This window comes from Panthera pardus, unplaced genomic scaffold (genome assembly GCF_024362965.1).
Source record: "Panthera pardus isolate Hobbes unplaced genomic scaffold, ASM2436296v1 HiC_scaffold_4, whole genome shotgun sequence".
NCBI classification, from domain to species: domain Eukaryota; kingdom Metazoa; phylum Chordata; class Mammalia; order Carnivora; family Felidae; genus Panthera; species Panthera pardus.
In genome coordinates, this window is record NW_026526969.1 from 16917142 (window position 1) to 16930530 (window position 13389).

The 13389-nt window shown below is 60.5% G+C and overlaps 1 protein-coding gene across 2 annotated transcripts; it reads right to left on the reverse strand.

The window, feature by feature from the left end:
- Positions 1 to 9644: 9644 nt before the first annotated feature.
- Positions 9645 to 13371, reverse strand: MRPL28 (mitochondrial ribosomal protein L28). 2 transcript variants are annotated; one of them, XM_053893919.1, is made up of 6 exons: positions 13254 to 13371; positions 12575 to 12872; positions 11691 to 11843; positions 11336 to 11470; positions 11159 to 11245; positions 9645 to 10028 (listed from the first exon to the last, which is right to left on the reverse strand). In XM_053893919.1, the coding sequence occupies exons 2-6, from the start codon at positions 12860 to 12862 to the stop codon at positions 9921 to 9923; spliced, it is 771 nt and encodes a 256-aa protein (XP_053749894.1). In that variant the 5' UTR covers positions 12863 to 12872; positions 13254 to 13371; the 3' UTR covers positions 9645 to 9920. The 2 variants fall into 2 exon arrangements, with proteins under 2 accessions (XP_053749894.1, XP_019292895.1); XM_019437350.2 differs by having other exon boundaries at positions 13191 to 13259.
- Positions 13372 to 13389: the final 18 nt, after the last annotated feature.

Consider the following 13389-nt stretch of genomic DNA (forward strand, 5'->3'; position numbering starts at 1 on the left):
ATACCCACCACACCTCTCCCCAACTCCCCATCCCTGTCACCACGGCAGCTCTTGCCCAACCTGCAAACCCAGCTGGCCCCTCCCTAAGGACGTGAGCACCAGATATTGATCACTGCCCCTAAGCAATTGCTTCTGGTGTCCCCCATGACACCCAGGACCCTGTGCTCCACGGAGCCACGCTGGGCTTGGTACCTCAAGAAATGCTCCCAGCAGCCCCCAGAGGATGGCTATACCCCCATTCTATAGGCCAGCACATCTTCTGGATACTGCTCGCCCTCACTGCCCACCCTCATCCTTCTCGTCTCCAGACCAGAGCAGAAGTCCTTACTGGGGGCTCCATGAGCCATGGGCCATCCTCCCACCCAGCTGCCCACCGGTGGTGCCTTGCCTGGGGTAAGCAGGTATGGAGGCAGAGCCAGCACCCAGCCATTGCCAGCCTGCCAAGTCTCAAATAGCATCCAATACACGGGGTTTTGTAGGAAAGGGGGGCAGCGAGGGATGAGGGCCACTGGGGAGGCATCCCCAGCCTACCAAGAGCCCAGGTCACCCAGAGCCATCACTGTGCCTCAGGGAAGGCTGGGCAAGGCTGGGGCTGTAGATGAGGAGAGGAGCCTACAGTACTGAATGCACACTGGCCCCACTAGGGTCATGGCACCGGGGGGTCACTCTCACCCACATCTAGCTGGGATGGCCCCAGGCCCCACCCTGCTCAGCCTAGGAGTCTTAGAGGAGACAAGGCATAGCGGGTGGCCTTCAAGGCACAGCAAGGTCTCTCTGGGGTGTGGGAGTCCTGGGTGGGCTGGAGAGACAGCAAGAATTCCCAGATATTGGCCCTCAGGTTGCCTCCCCGCTCCCAGGCACAGGTCCCCAATGCTTGCCTTGGTTCTGCGGAGCTGCTGCTGTGGCCAGGCCAGGCTCCCGGGGTTGTGTCCATGTCCATCCTCCTCCTGGCCCATGGCGGCAGGTGTCCCCAGGCCCTGGGACCACAACAGGGCCCTCGGGCCCCTGGCTCCTTGGGGCCCCAGCCCTGCAGGGACAGGAAGGGAGTCAGAAGGCCTGCTACAGTGGATTACAACTGTGGGCATGAAGGGGAGATTGAGCAGGGCGGGACTGGGGACGGACCGGAGGAGGGAGCTCAGGGAAGGCTCTGAAGAGGAGGAGGTGGAGAGGGAAAAACTGGGGGCCTGCGGTGGAGAGGGAGACCTGACGGGGACTGTGTCAGCCACCCACAGATGAAACCAGACAAAGAGCCACAGGGGCCTCCCTTCTGAATGGCTGAGTTCCTCGACGGAGCACCCGCTTTTTGCTTTCCCAGTGAGGGGCCCTGGAGTTTGCCAGCAGAGGCTTGGGTTTAACTGTGGATGATATTTGTTCAGGAGTTCCATGAGCCACGTGAAGAACTTAAGACCAGAAATGAAATTCTTTTCTTCAACTTAGACACAAAATGAATACTCTGAAATAAAGTGGACTTTGGTGGCTTACGCGTGCGTGTCCGCTTGGCTGAGGAAGACCACTTATAAAAAGCGATCCAAAGAAGTCCTCTAAGTGCACCAAGGAGTAGGCTAAGGCGCGCCCAGCATGGCCTGGCATGGGATGAAAACCAGCAGCAGAGAGCAAGCTGCAGAAATAGGGTACTGTGAGTGGCACGTCCCCATTGTCTTCCGGGAGGGGAGGACAGGAGGGACGGTTCTCATTTGGGCTTCTGGAGGGAGATGGGAGACTCAGCCTGAACCCCTTCTGGGCTCTCCCTTCCCTGCCCCTCTGCCCTGTCCACAGGTGTCAGAGGTGGCGGTGGGGGGGAGGGAGGCTCATCCAGTTACGATGAGTGAGGCATGGACTCCCCTTTGGAGGCACAGCCCCAGCTGCACTGGCCAGCCACTTTCCTGGCCATAAGCCAAGCCCCTGGGTTCCATCCCTCTTCCCCAAGTGTCCTTTTCTCACCGGTTCTGAGCCCAGAAGGAGGGCCCAGTGTTGTTTGTGTCCCCATCCCAAGCCCAAAGAAGGAGGCAGAGATGTGACAACAAGGCTGTGAGATAGAACACCAAGGAAAAGGCCACAAGACCACACATACCGGGTGCCCGTTTTTGTGAACACAGAAAATGTGCACGTAAAGGCGAGAAGACTAAAAAGCTATTCCAGGGTATCAGTACGGGCCACTGTCGGAGTGCAGTTAGGGCTGGGTTCCGTTATCTTCTTTCTGCATTCAAGGAGGCGTTCTGCGGCCATGTGACTGTCACCAACGCATGGAAATCACAAAGGTGTGCGGCAGACGCCATCTTCCTACCCGTGATCAGTGTAAACTAACCCAGGGGAGCGAGGACCCTGGGGGAGAGTGCAGAGCTGCCCGCTGGGCAGATTCAGGCAGGCCTGTGGCCCCAGGACCAGTGAGAAGGTGCCAAGTCTAGCTTCCAGGGCCGGCCAGCCCAGCTCGCTGTGGCCACTGCAGGCTGGGGCCCCCCTGGGCGCCGACTCCACGGCAGGCAGGCCCCCGCCTCTCTCCTCCCTGTGCACACCTTGGGGCAGGTGTGTCGTCCACGCTGGCATTTCACACCCCTCTTCCTGTTTGGGGTTCTCTCACAGCTCTTCAGCTAAAGCTGCCTCAGGCGGACACCCCAGAAGTGACCCAGGTCCCAGTGCCAAGCTGGGGAGGTAGGGGGATATAAGGTCAGGGCTTTGCCTCAAACCAGCCAGCTCCAGAGTCAGCTCGGTGCTGACACCTGGCGTGACCGTCACCTTCTAACCCTGCTGCTGCGTGTCACCCTGGCCTGATGGTCCCTGCTCCTAGGAGCCGTCATCAGCTGCATTCGGGGTTTGTCACACATTATTGTGCGCTCCCCTTTCATAGGTGAGGGGGTCCCATGGCAGAGGTGGGCAGAGTGAAGCACTCAGCCATTGTCAGGCATGTGGCAGTCCCCTCAGAGACAGCCACTGTGGTCACTGTGCTTTTTCCCCACTTGCTTAGCATTCCAGGGTGCCAGGCCCAGCTGGCCAATGCTGTGATTGTCCCACGTCCCCTGCATAGACAACTCACCCAGCAGACCTGACACAGCCCCCCACATCTCGGCTGGCCCCCATGTGTCAAGGGTCAGGCCTCAAGGCCACCAGGAAAGCCGTGGCACAGTAGCAGGCACGTAGCCCCTGGGTAGCACACTCCATCCCAGGGTGCCATCCACACCCAGCCCAACTTGGGTCTCACCTCCAGTGTCCTGAGGGGTTCCTGTCACTCCAGGCAGAAGGGCATAGCAGGACACCTTCCCATACTGCCTCTATGGAGGATTCTGACCCTTTGGTGGGGATGTGTCCTGGAGGTCTGGGACACAGTCGAGTAGGCTCATGATTAGAGGGCAGTCCTTGAGTGAGTTCTGAGTGGGCCCTGCCAGCCACAGGGGCCTGGGAGACAAGAGGGAAGAGCACCTCACCAGTTTGGGAGCCTCAGGGACATAGGGGTGCAGCCAGGGCTGACCCAGCTCCCACCTCCCTAAAGACACATCTATCTATGGCAAGGTGGGTAATTCTCTCTTGGCAAGGGAGGGTCCTGACCCGACCCTGCTGGCCCCAGAGGTCTGTGCCAACCCTCCGAGAATGAGCCTCGGTCTCAGGGTGGGGCCAATGGCTGGCAGTGGCCCAGGTCAAAGAAGGAAAGGCCTGCTGACCTCCCCCAACCCCAGCACCGTTTTCCCAGGAACTACTGTAGCATCTGAGTGCAGGGGCCTTCAGCCCAGCTTGTAGAAGCAGCCGCTGAAGTCCCACCTTCTCAGGTGGCCTCGGGTCACTTCCCCTTCTGGTCTCGGGCACACCTGCCCTCTTGCCATACTGACCCTTACACCAGGCAGACTTGCACCTTTGTCTCTGCCGTTCCTTCACCTGGAATGTCCTTCCATGACCTGACCACCCCACCCCCGAAGGCCTCTCTCAGCACCGGGAGCTCACATTGCCCCTCTGTTGGCTATCTTTTCTCTTTCTGTCGGAGACACCTCATTCAGCTCCAGCAGGCCTACGCAGGTCCAGGAACCAGGGGCAGCCCCGCGGGCTGGCGGCTAGGGGACTTGGTAATGGGAGGCAGGGAGGTGCCAGCCCAGGCTGGCTGGCTGCCTTTGCCCACGGCCACACCCACACCCTCCGGGTCAGCCTCTGCCAGCCCCTGGCCTCTCGGCCACCTGCCTCCCACCGTGCTGTCCAGAGATGTCTCTTTTGGCTGCCTAGGAGCCCTGCGGCCGCTGTGGCCAAGTTTTAAGTATGTGATTATGTATGCCGAGGTCCCTCCGGCCCTTTGTTGCTGCAGAATCTGTCCCAGCAAACAAAAGTGCACTGGATTAGCCACAGTGGATTAAAAGATTTGCTTCTCAGAGTTTACCTAACAACCCGACAGTCCTGCCTGCAGAGGCTTTGAACCTCAGGACGTGCTCAGCAGGCCATCTGGGAGCTCTCAGCTTCTGCGGGCAACAGGATGGCGGTCAGGGTGATTACAGGCAGCTACCGCCGCTTACACCCTGCTCTGTCTGCAGCCAGGCCTGTGCTCGTGGCCTGTGCTCTTGGCAGGCCCGTCTGGGTCAAACTTTGGGGGCGAGACCAGACTCCAGGACAAGGTGGAGGAGGCTGAGGTAGGGGAACGAGGCCCAGCCAGGACCACCTTCCAGAGGGCCTGCCGCCCAGGGCCCAGGCATGGTGGGGACCAGGCCTTGCCTCCCCCAGCCCTACCCCCTGGGCACGTCCACACACCGCACACAGCAATAAGGCCACGAGCAACATGGAGGGTGGCCGTGGTGGGCAGGGACACGCCAGGCTCCACCATGCTGCAGCGCATGGCCCCACTACTGCCACCCCGTGGTGTACGTTCCTGCACACGCGTGCACGCGCGCTCACGCACGCGCGCGCGCGCACACACACACACACACACACACAAGCGTGTCCCTCTTTGATCTCCAAAGGACGCTTCATTTACAAGCTCTTAACCGCAGCTGCCTTTTCAGGGCCTGTCCGCTAAAGTCCCGAGTAATGGGATTTGGCACTTCTGATCCATCTTGGTCTGGCCGTTCCCCAGGACAGGTGGACATTTTTTTTCCTCTTTTGCACTTCTTTTTTTTCTTCCTTTTCAAAAATAAAACGCTCCTGAAACCGCACTGACTTGACGTGGCTTGTCGCCCAGCCCTACAAGCGGGGCCAGGAGAGGGGCCAGGTGGCCGGCACACCAAGGGCCCGGCCAGTTGGGGGTCTTTGATGCGGCTTCCGTGTGAAATCTGAGTGAAAGACGTAGGAGAACGATTTCGGGACCACGGTGCCGTGGGATTCATCCTGCCTCGTGCGTTTCCCTTTGTCTCCCTTCCCGTGACCCTTCTTTGGGACGTCTGGGGAGAGGGTCCCAGGGCAGGTGCGGGCGTGTGTGCAAGCGTGCGCATGAGGGTGCAGAGGGCAGGGTGGGCTGAGTGAGGGCAGGGCCTCAACCATAAGAACAATGGGCAGCAGGGAGCACATCCACCTGTCCGCCTGTTCGTCTGTCCGTCCGTCTGCCCGCCCGGCTTACCTCACCTGCCTGGCTCCGTGTGCCTGCTCGCGCCCCACCATCCCGCGGTCCGCCATGATGGGCTTGGCCGTCCGTCTGAGCACTTTCAGCCACTCCAGGACGCGGGTCCCTGCTCTTGGCCACTGTGTGGCTGGGAGGAAGAAGTGTGACTCTGGGCTGCAGCTCGGGCTCCCACCGCCGATTGGCTGAGGCAGGGACCAGATGACGGCCTCAGAACCCTATGGTAGCCATGGCAACCAGCCCCTTTAGACACCGCCACCCGGAGCCACTCCTGACTGCCGAGGGAGCAGGCAGTGCCGACGTGGACCCACACCAGGGTCCCCTTGGAGAGTAGGGTCAAGCATGAGTGGACCCTGCTCCTATACCAGCTGTTGAGTGTGTGTGTGTGTGTGTGTGTGTGTGTGTGTGTATGTTTCTTGTATGTCCGGTTTGAGGGGTCCCTGTCCCTCTCTTGGGACATGTCCTGTCTCACCACCTGGTAGAGGCAGGAACAATGTCTTTTTAGCCTCTACTTCCACGAGGATTTCAGGTCAGGCTTGCCCCAGGGGCTGAAGGCCAGCCCCTCTGGTGAGAAAACAATGGATGACGGCGGTAGGAGGAAGGGCAGGGGCAATTCCCCATGCTAAGGGAGACAGAGCCAGGCTCTCAATCCACCTCAGACCCCAAAGGTCCTTCCAGCCTCTTCCCTGCCTGCCAACCCCTCCTCCACACTTTCACAGACCTACTGAACACATAGGCTCACACAATCCCGTCTCAAGAGACTTTAGAGGCCCCAGGCTGGCCCTGCTGCTTCATAGACCCAGTGTCTGTGTCCCCAACCATGCAGGACTCTGAGACTTCAGTCAAACCCAGCACTTTCCAACCCTGCAGGAACTAAGTACACACCTGTGACTCTACCTCCTCTTCCCTTGGTCTGAAGTCCTAGGGTCTCTCGGCACCAGCCCCTTGGTAAAGCCTTCCCAGGTGTCTCAAGACAGGGTTGTCATCAAGGGCGCAACGCAGCATTACCCCAAGGACTGACCATCCTGGGAGCTGCAAGGCAGTGAACACCCTGGAGCCGACCTACCCCCATCTCCGAACATTCTTGGCTCAGCACAAACTAGTCAAGGCTCCCATGAAATCCAAGGGAGAGCCCTGGGAAGCCACCTCCCACTTCCCGGCCCAGGCCCAGCCCACACCTGCTGAACATACGAGGAAGTGAGTAACAGCCATAGGCCTATGAGCAGGTGTGAGTCCCAAGTCCCCAGGAAGAGGCCAGGGACTGCTGAGGAAGCCACTGCCCGGGTCAGAGGGGCGCAGAAGACAGCGGGAGTGGGCTCAGGGTGGGCCAGGCTGGGCATAGAGCCACATGGCTCAGCCAGCCCCCCGCCTCCACCTTGGTCCCAGACTTCTCCACGCTGGCTCGTCCCTCCCTAAGCTGCTCAGTCACAGCCTCGAGGGCAGGCTGTCGGTGAGGACATAGGCCAGGGTCAGCTGGAGGTGGCGGAGGGTCCAGGGGCTGAGGGAGAGGTCGGGGAGGGCTCTGGCATGCTGTGCCAGAGGGTGCTGGATGGCGTAGGACTGGTCCTGTGGAGCAAGTTCAGCTGACCCAGGGCTCCAGCTTTGGGGCAGGCAGCTGGCAGGGGTAGGAGGGAGAGGTGTTCAGGGGTTCTGGAGCACAGGCTGAGGGAGAAGGACGGTACACGTGGCTGGGCCTCACTACAGCTCCTCCGGGCTCCTAGCACCCTGACGCAGCCAGCTGACACAGGGCCAAGATGTGAAGACCTGCCTGTGGTCTCCACACCCGCCACCTCCAAGCCAATGCACCCCTGAACAGGACTCCATTAAGACCCTCAAGGTGAGGGGACTGGGCCACACCTCTCCTGACCTCAGCTGTCCTTCCTAGGCCTCGAGACATCACGGTGTTGATGGTCACACTTGTCAGGGCCCTCCACCGCCCAGGTGTCAAGGGACCTCTCCATCTACAGCTAGTGATGGTTGACCCCCGTGGCCCTTGAATGGATGGGCTGTCACGGACACATAGGGACTCGGCCAACCGCAGGGCTACTTACATGGGGAGCAAGGCGACTTGCCCGAGCTCCTAGAGGGGTGGGGCAGGGACAGGGGCACAGCCTGTCTTCCCACTAGGGGCCAGTGCAAGGCAGCTCTGGCTTCGGCGGGCTTGACTTGGGTCAGTACAACTACCCAGCCCACCACAGAGGCCCGAGGGGCTGCAGGGACTCAATGACGGGACTGGAGACGGTCAGGGACACAGACACAGCTGACTAGCAGAGGTGTGGCCCATGGGGGAAAAGTAAGGAGGAAGAGGGCTGGAGGGGAAATGGAGCCTGCTGGGCTCCCACAGCTAAGCTCCCGGTTGGTGTGGGTGTGGGTGTGTGTGTGTGTGTGTGTGTGTGTGTGTGTGTGTGAGCACGTACAGTCCCTGTGTCCCCTTCCCACCTTCTGGAAGGGGGAACTGTGTGGCAGATTCTCCCTGCTAGGGGCCTTCCCACACCTGAGTTATTGTTTCATTTGGGGTGGGGAGGGGAGGGGAATCTGTCATTCACCGAGAGTTCCTGACCTTGCCTGCCTGAGTCGAGGGTATTTGTAGGAATTTGATGAAACCGACACTGACTCTACCAGAAAAGGGCCAAAGCCACAGCCAGGCCCACTGCAGGGTATGGGGAGGTGAGCACCGCTGAGTCGCATCAAGCTCTGCTGACCAGCAGCACCGGAGGCCAGTCTGGGCTGTCCTTGTGGAAACCCCATGTCCCCAGGGAGGGCAGAGGGGCGGCCTTGTTTTTCTCTGTGCTGCCCCCAAGCGCAGTGACCCACTGCAGGTGCATCTCCGCTTCAGATACTCTTGCCTGGTCCGCCAGTGCTGACAGGGGGACCCAGGCCAGAGTCCACCCTCCTCGACTGTGGCCCCCACCCTGCTCCAGCCCCACACCTTGTGCCAGCAATTACAAACACTACAGGTCCTGGTAGGAGCTCCCCCAACCTTGACCTGTAGCCTTACTGGGGGCAGGAAAGAGCAGAAGAGCAAGGTGTGACTGAGAGCCGAGGCCAGTGAACTGGGGACGTCCTGGGTACACAGCATGGGGGCGGGTGGGGGTGGCCTCAGGTGACAAAGGCAGGGCTACCAAGGCATCAGTTTGATTCAGTTCAGGGCTGACCATGGGAACCATGAAGCGGGGGCCAGGAGGGCTGCCCGGTTCAGAACACCACCGACCTAGCTGGAGCTGGGGGCTCTGGTTCACGGAGCTAGGCTGGGCCTTGAGGCCATCCAGAGCCGGGGCACAGGTGGGCTGGGCACCGTCAGCTTTTGGTAAAGTTTTAGAAAAATTAAAAACTGTTCACAGTGTTAGAGCATCACGTGAAGAAACAATCATGTGCATCAAAACACGGGTCCAGAGGCGTGTCCCAGAGGAGTCGGGACTGATGACAGCATTTCCCGGCTTCGTAGACACCTCAGGATCACTCCGCAGGGGGCAGGCCCCGACCCTAGATGACCTTCCTATACTGTGGGATCTCCAGGACCCTCCTGAGGCTGTGTTCACTGCCCACCCCTGCCCACTGGGCCAGCTGCACGCTCCCTCTGGCCTCCACCTCCGTGAACACAGCCCAGATGTCCTCACTTCCACAACAGCCCTCAGAAGATCTGGGTGTTCCTTGGTCAGCTGCCAGGACCAGGTCAGGGGAGTCCCTCCCTGTGCTCCCAGAGAGATCTGAATGGGTCTCAATGCTCAGTACTCCCAAGGAAGGGTTGCGGAAGAGGGTCAAAGCACCCCCAAATTTCCGGGCAGGAGTGGGCTCAGGTACCTGGCCCAGCCTCCCCCTGGGAATCCCATCCCTGCACCTCCCGACCCGGTAGGGGCACTTGCCACCCTGAATGGCCAGCACAGATCTTTCCCTGTCACCCCAAGTCAAGCCACAGCCTCCCTGCCCCCGCTCTGGAGAACACTCCGGATGGGTGGAGAAGTGCAATCGGGGAAGGACCTATTGCAAGAAGTCTTCAACTACACTAGACTCTCTCCCAGAGGAAAAGAGCTCGGCCACATCCCGGGTCCCTGGGGCAGGGCGTGACGAGGTCGAGGACTACTCAGGAGAACTCCGTTCCTCCCAGCAAAGCAGCACACACATGGCCCGGCTCAGACTTTACTTGTGCTGCCCCCACTTCAGGGGGGAGGGGGTGCCACAGAGGCAGCAAGACGGCCCCAGACCTCTTAGGATCCTGAGGCAAAAGGCCCTTTGAGGCCTCCACAAAGCTCACCCAACCCTGGGAGCTACTGAGTCAGCACACAAGAACGAGTTCATCCACTACCCAAATACGGCCCTCGCCACCACCCCAGGCTCAGTGTCCACGGTGCCGCAGGGCGGGGTGGCTGAGCGTGGCTGTCTGGCATGGGTCACTGTGCGGTCAGTTCTTGTTGGCTCTCTTCTGCACTACCACTGGCTCAGACAGTGTCTGGTGCTGAAGCCGCTCAATCAGTCTCTCCACGTAGACCTTGAACAGAGGAGTCGGGTCCTATGGGAGCGAGACAGGGTCAGGATAAGTTGCTCTGGGGAAGGTCCGAATCCAGTTGGCCAAACACCAAGAGGAATCTGGCACAAGAAGACTGGACCCCTCAGGCTTGGCTACAGCCACCGGTCCAGAGGACAGCGACCCTGTCCATGAGACAGGGGCCACCTGCCCTTGGGACATAGGGATCAGGCATCTGTGACTACAGTTAAGGGGGCAGAGAACAGGGGCAGCGGCTGCTGTGCCGTGTGGGTTCCCTTTTCCAGTAGCGACCACAAGCTCAGACCCTTCTAGGGTACACACACAAAAAGACCTCAACTAGGGGCGCCTAGGGGCTTAGTCGGTCAAGCTTCTGGCTTCCGCTCAGGTCATGATCTCATGGCTCACGAGTTCGAGGCCGCCCGTGTCAAGCTCTGTGCTGACATCTCACAGCCTGGAGCCTGCTTTGGAGTCTGTGTCTCCCCCTCTCTCTGCCCCTCCCCTGCTCACGCTCTCTCTCTCTCCCTCTCTCTCTCTCTCTCTCTCTCTCTCTCAAATAAACATTAAAAAAGAAAAAAAGGGGGCGCCTGGGTGGCTCAGTCGGTTAAGCGTCCGACTTCAGCTCAGGTCACGATCTCGCGGTCCGTGAGTTCGAGCCCCGCGTTGGGCTCTGGGCTGATGGCTCGGAGCCTGGAGCCTGCTTCCGATTCTGTGTCTCCCTCTCTCTCTGCCCCTCCCCCGTTCATGCTCTGTCTCTGTCTCAAAAATAAATAAACGTTAAAAAAAAAAAAAAATTAAAAAAAAAAAAAAGAAAAAGAAAAAAAGAAGAAAAAAGAAAGACCTCAACTCGCTAACAGGAAGACCGCAGGGCAAGAAGGCGTTAGGCAGCCAAATAAACCAAAGGTGCCACCAAGAGTCTTTCTGTCCATAAACTTATGAAGCTAGCCGGGGGCGGGGTGGGGGTGGTAGACAGGAGAGGGTCAGACCCTCGAGGGGAGGGCACGCGCTACAGGGAACCCAAGACCATGGCTCCATCGGGGCGGCTCCTCCCCAGACCCACCCAGGGCAGTGGCCACCAGCCCAGGTTCCCCAAGGCAGCCCTGCCCCCACCCCATCTGCCTGCTGGTGCTCAGCGGTTGGTGCTCAAACATGCTCACCTTCTCCTCCAGGAGCCTCTGCTTCTCCAAAGCCTCGTCTAGCGTCAGGCCGACCCACTCAGCCTCTGCCTCTGGGATGACAAACTCCTGCACAGGAGGGACCAGGCCCACAATGAGGCCAGAGGCACCAGCCAACGGGGCCCTCAAGGAGCAGGAAGTACGAGCCAAAGCCCTTACCTTGTACTTTTCGTAGATGGCCGCCCGCTTCTTGGGGTTGTCTGGGTGCAGCTGGGGGTCCTGTCGGGCCAGCCGCAGCAGCATCCCTCGCTTCAGGTCCATCCCGAACTTGGAACACAGGTCCTCCTTCGGAGTCTGGCAGGAGGCTACGCGTGGGGCCAGGTGTGGCTGGCCATGCCCCGCCCACCCGAGGGCTGACCCCACCAGGCGCGCCTCCCCGGCAGGTGGAGGGCTCCAGGCCGTCACAGGACAAAGGACTGTGAGCTGACACAGGGGTGCCCCACCAAGTCTCTCACTAGCCAGGAGACTCCACTGTGTGCTGACCTGCAGAGCCCTGACCCCCCTCCCCGCTTGCCTTGAGGATGTAGAAGTCGAACCCGTAAGCCTCGTCAATAAGGTCCAGGGTCCGCATGGTCACTGTGACGGTGAATTTCGTGTCCAGTATCTCACTATAGAGCTGGCGCTGAAACAGCTGTGGTTTCCACACCTTCTTCACCCTCTTTGAGAGCTAAAGGAAAACAGAGAACCTACCTGAGACTCAGGACACGGAGCCAGAGGCCCAGCCCCCACCTGTGGACCCAGAGATCAGCTTCTCCTCAGCCAGTCTGGCACCTCCTGACTCTGCCTGGGTTGCTGGTGCGTGTTCCACATGTACGACCATAACTCCGTGGTCTACAGGCCATCACATTCCAAACCAGGGACCAAGGGACCAAGGGCAAAGGGAGATGTCAGCCCGAGAGCCACCAGGCAGGGGGCTCAGCGGCCCCTCCAGACTGCCCACTGGAGACTGCACCGTGCACAGGGCTGACGTCCTAAGTGCGATGACAAGGTGGTAGTGCCAGCCCTGTACGTGTCACAGACACACTGTGGCATGTCAAGCCAACAGGTGACTGAAGACCTGACCTCCCCCTACCTCCTCTCACGCACAGATCTCCTCACTCCTCATCCCTACACTTGATCTCGTACCCACCCCAGGGTCTCTGCACTTACTGTTTCTGGTACAGCCCACCGCCCTGTCTCAGGATACCCAACTGGTTTCGCAGAGTAACGTTTGCCAGAAACGCGTCTTCACAGATGAGCATGCCTCTTCAACGGAGCGGTGTCTGCACCATACGGTAAGCACACCACCCCGCCCCCGGCTCTCCACGCCCACCTTTGGAGCACAGCACTGAGCCCGGAGCGGCAAAACCCGGAGGAGCGGCCCCCCGCCCCCACCCCCAGCCTGTCCTGCTCACCTACCTTGTCGTTGTTGATGTATCTGTGACCCAGGACCCAGCCCTCCCCACCCCAGAGCCCCAGCTGGGACTCTGGCGGGTAGTAAATGGGAACGGGCACATCCTCCACACGCTCCCGCTGCCCATTCTTGGGGTTGATCTTGAACTTAACCCCGTGCGGCCTGTAGTGCACAGGAGTGGGCGTTCGCGCAGGCTCCTGAGAGCGCAGGTAGTGCCGGGGCAAGCGGGAGCAGATGCCCTCCCGCAGCCGGAGCTGTTTCCAAAGGCCAACCGGGACCTTGTGCAGGGGCATCGCGGCGAGCCTGGAAGGGGGCAGGGGGGCAAGGGGCGGGGGGCGGGCCGCCGTCACTCCGCAGCCCGGCCGCACTCCGGCCCCGACCCCCGACGCCAGCTGGTAGACTCCCGATCCCGACCCAGACCTCCGACACCAGACCCCTGACTCCCGCCCCCGCCCCCCCCCCCCCCCGCGCGGCCTCGACCTCCGACCCCGACCCCGACCTCCGACCCAGACTACCGGCGCGGCCCTGACCCTCGACGCCGGCCTCTTGACTTCTGACCCCGACCCGGACTACCCGCGCGGCTTCGCCCCCCGCCCCCTGACTCTAGACCCTGGCCCCGACCTGCGGCCCCTACTCCGCCCCAGTGACCCGAACCGCGGACCCTCCGACCCCTGCACCGCCTACCTCTCCAAGTTCCGCGCCCCACCGGAACCAGAAGTCCTGACGCAGAGCTTGGCCCCCTATCCGCCGCTGACTGGCTGAAAAGCCCGTCCGTCTACCCTCGTCCCTCCCCCTTTCCCGCCTTTAGGGACCGTGCAAA

What these genes read in the sequence shown, in the direction of transcription:
- MRPL28 (XM_053893919.1), bottom strand. Translation starts at nt 12,862, where the DNA reads ATGCCCCTGCACAAGGTCCCGGTTGGCCTTTGGAAACAGCTCCGGCTG. An exon ending in TCGACTTCTACATCCTCAAG is followed by an intron (nt 11,471 to 11,690) that starts GCAAGCGGGGAG and finishes GCCTCCTGCCAG; the next exon opens with ACTCCGAAGGAGGACCTGTG. An exon ending in AGAGGCTCCTGGAGGAGAAG is followed by an intron (nt 10,029 to 11,158) that starts GTGAGCATGTTT and finishes TCGCTCCCATAG; the next exon opens with GACCCGACTCCTCTGTTCAA.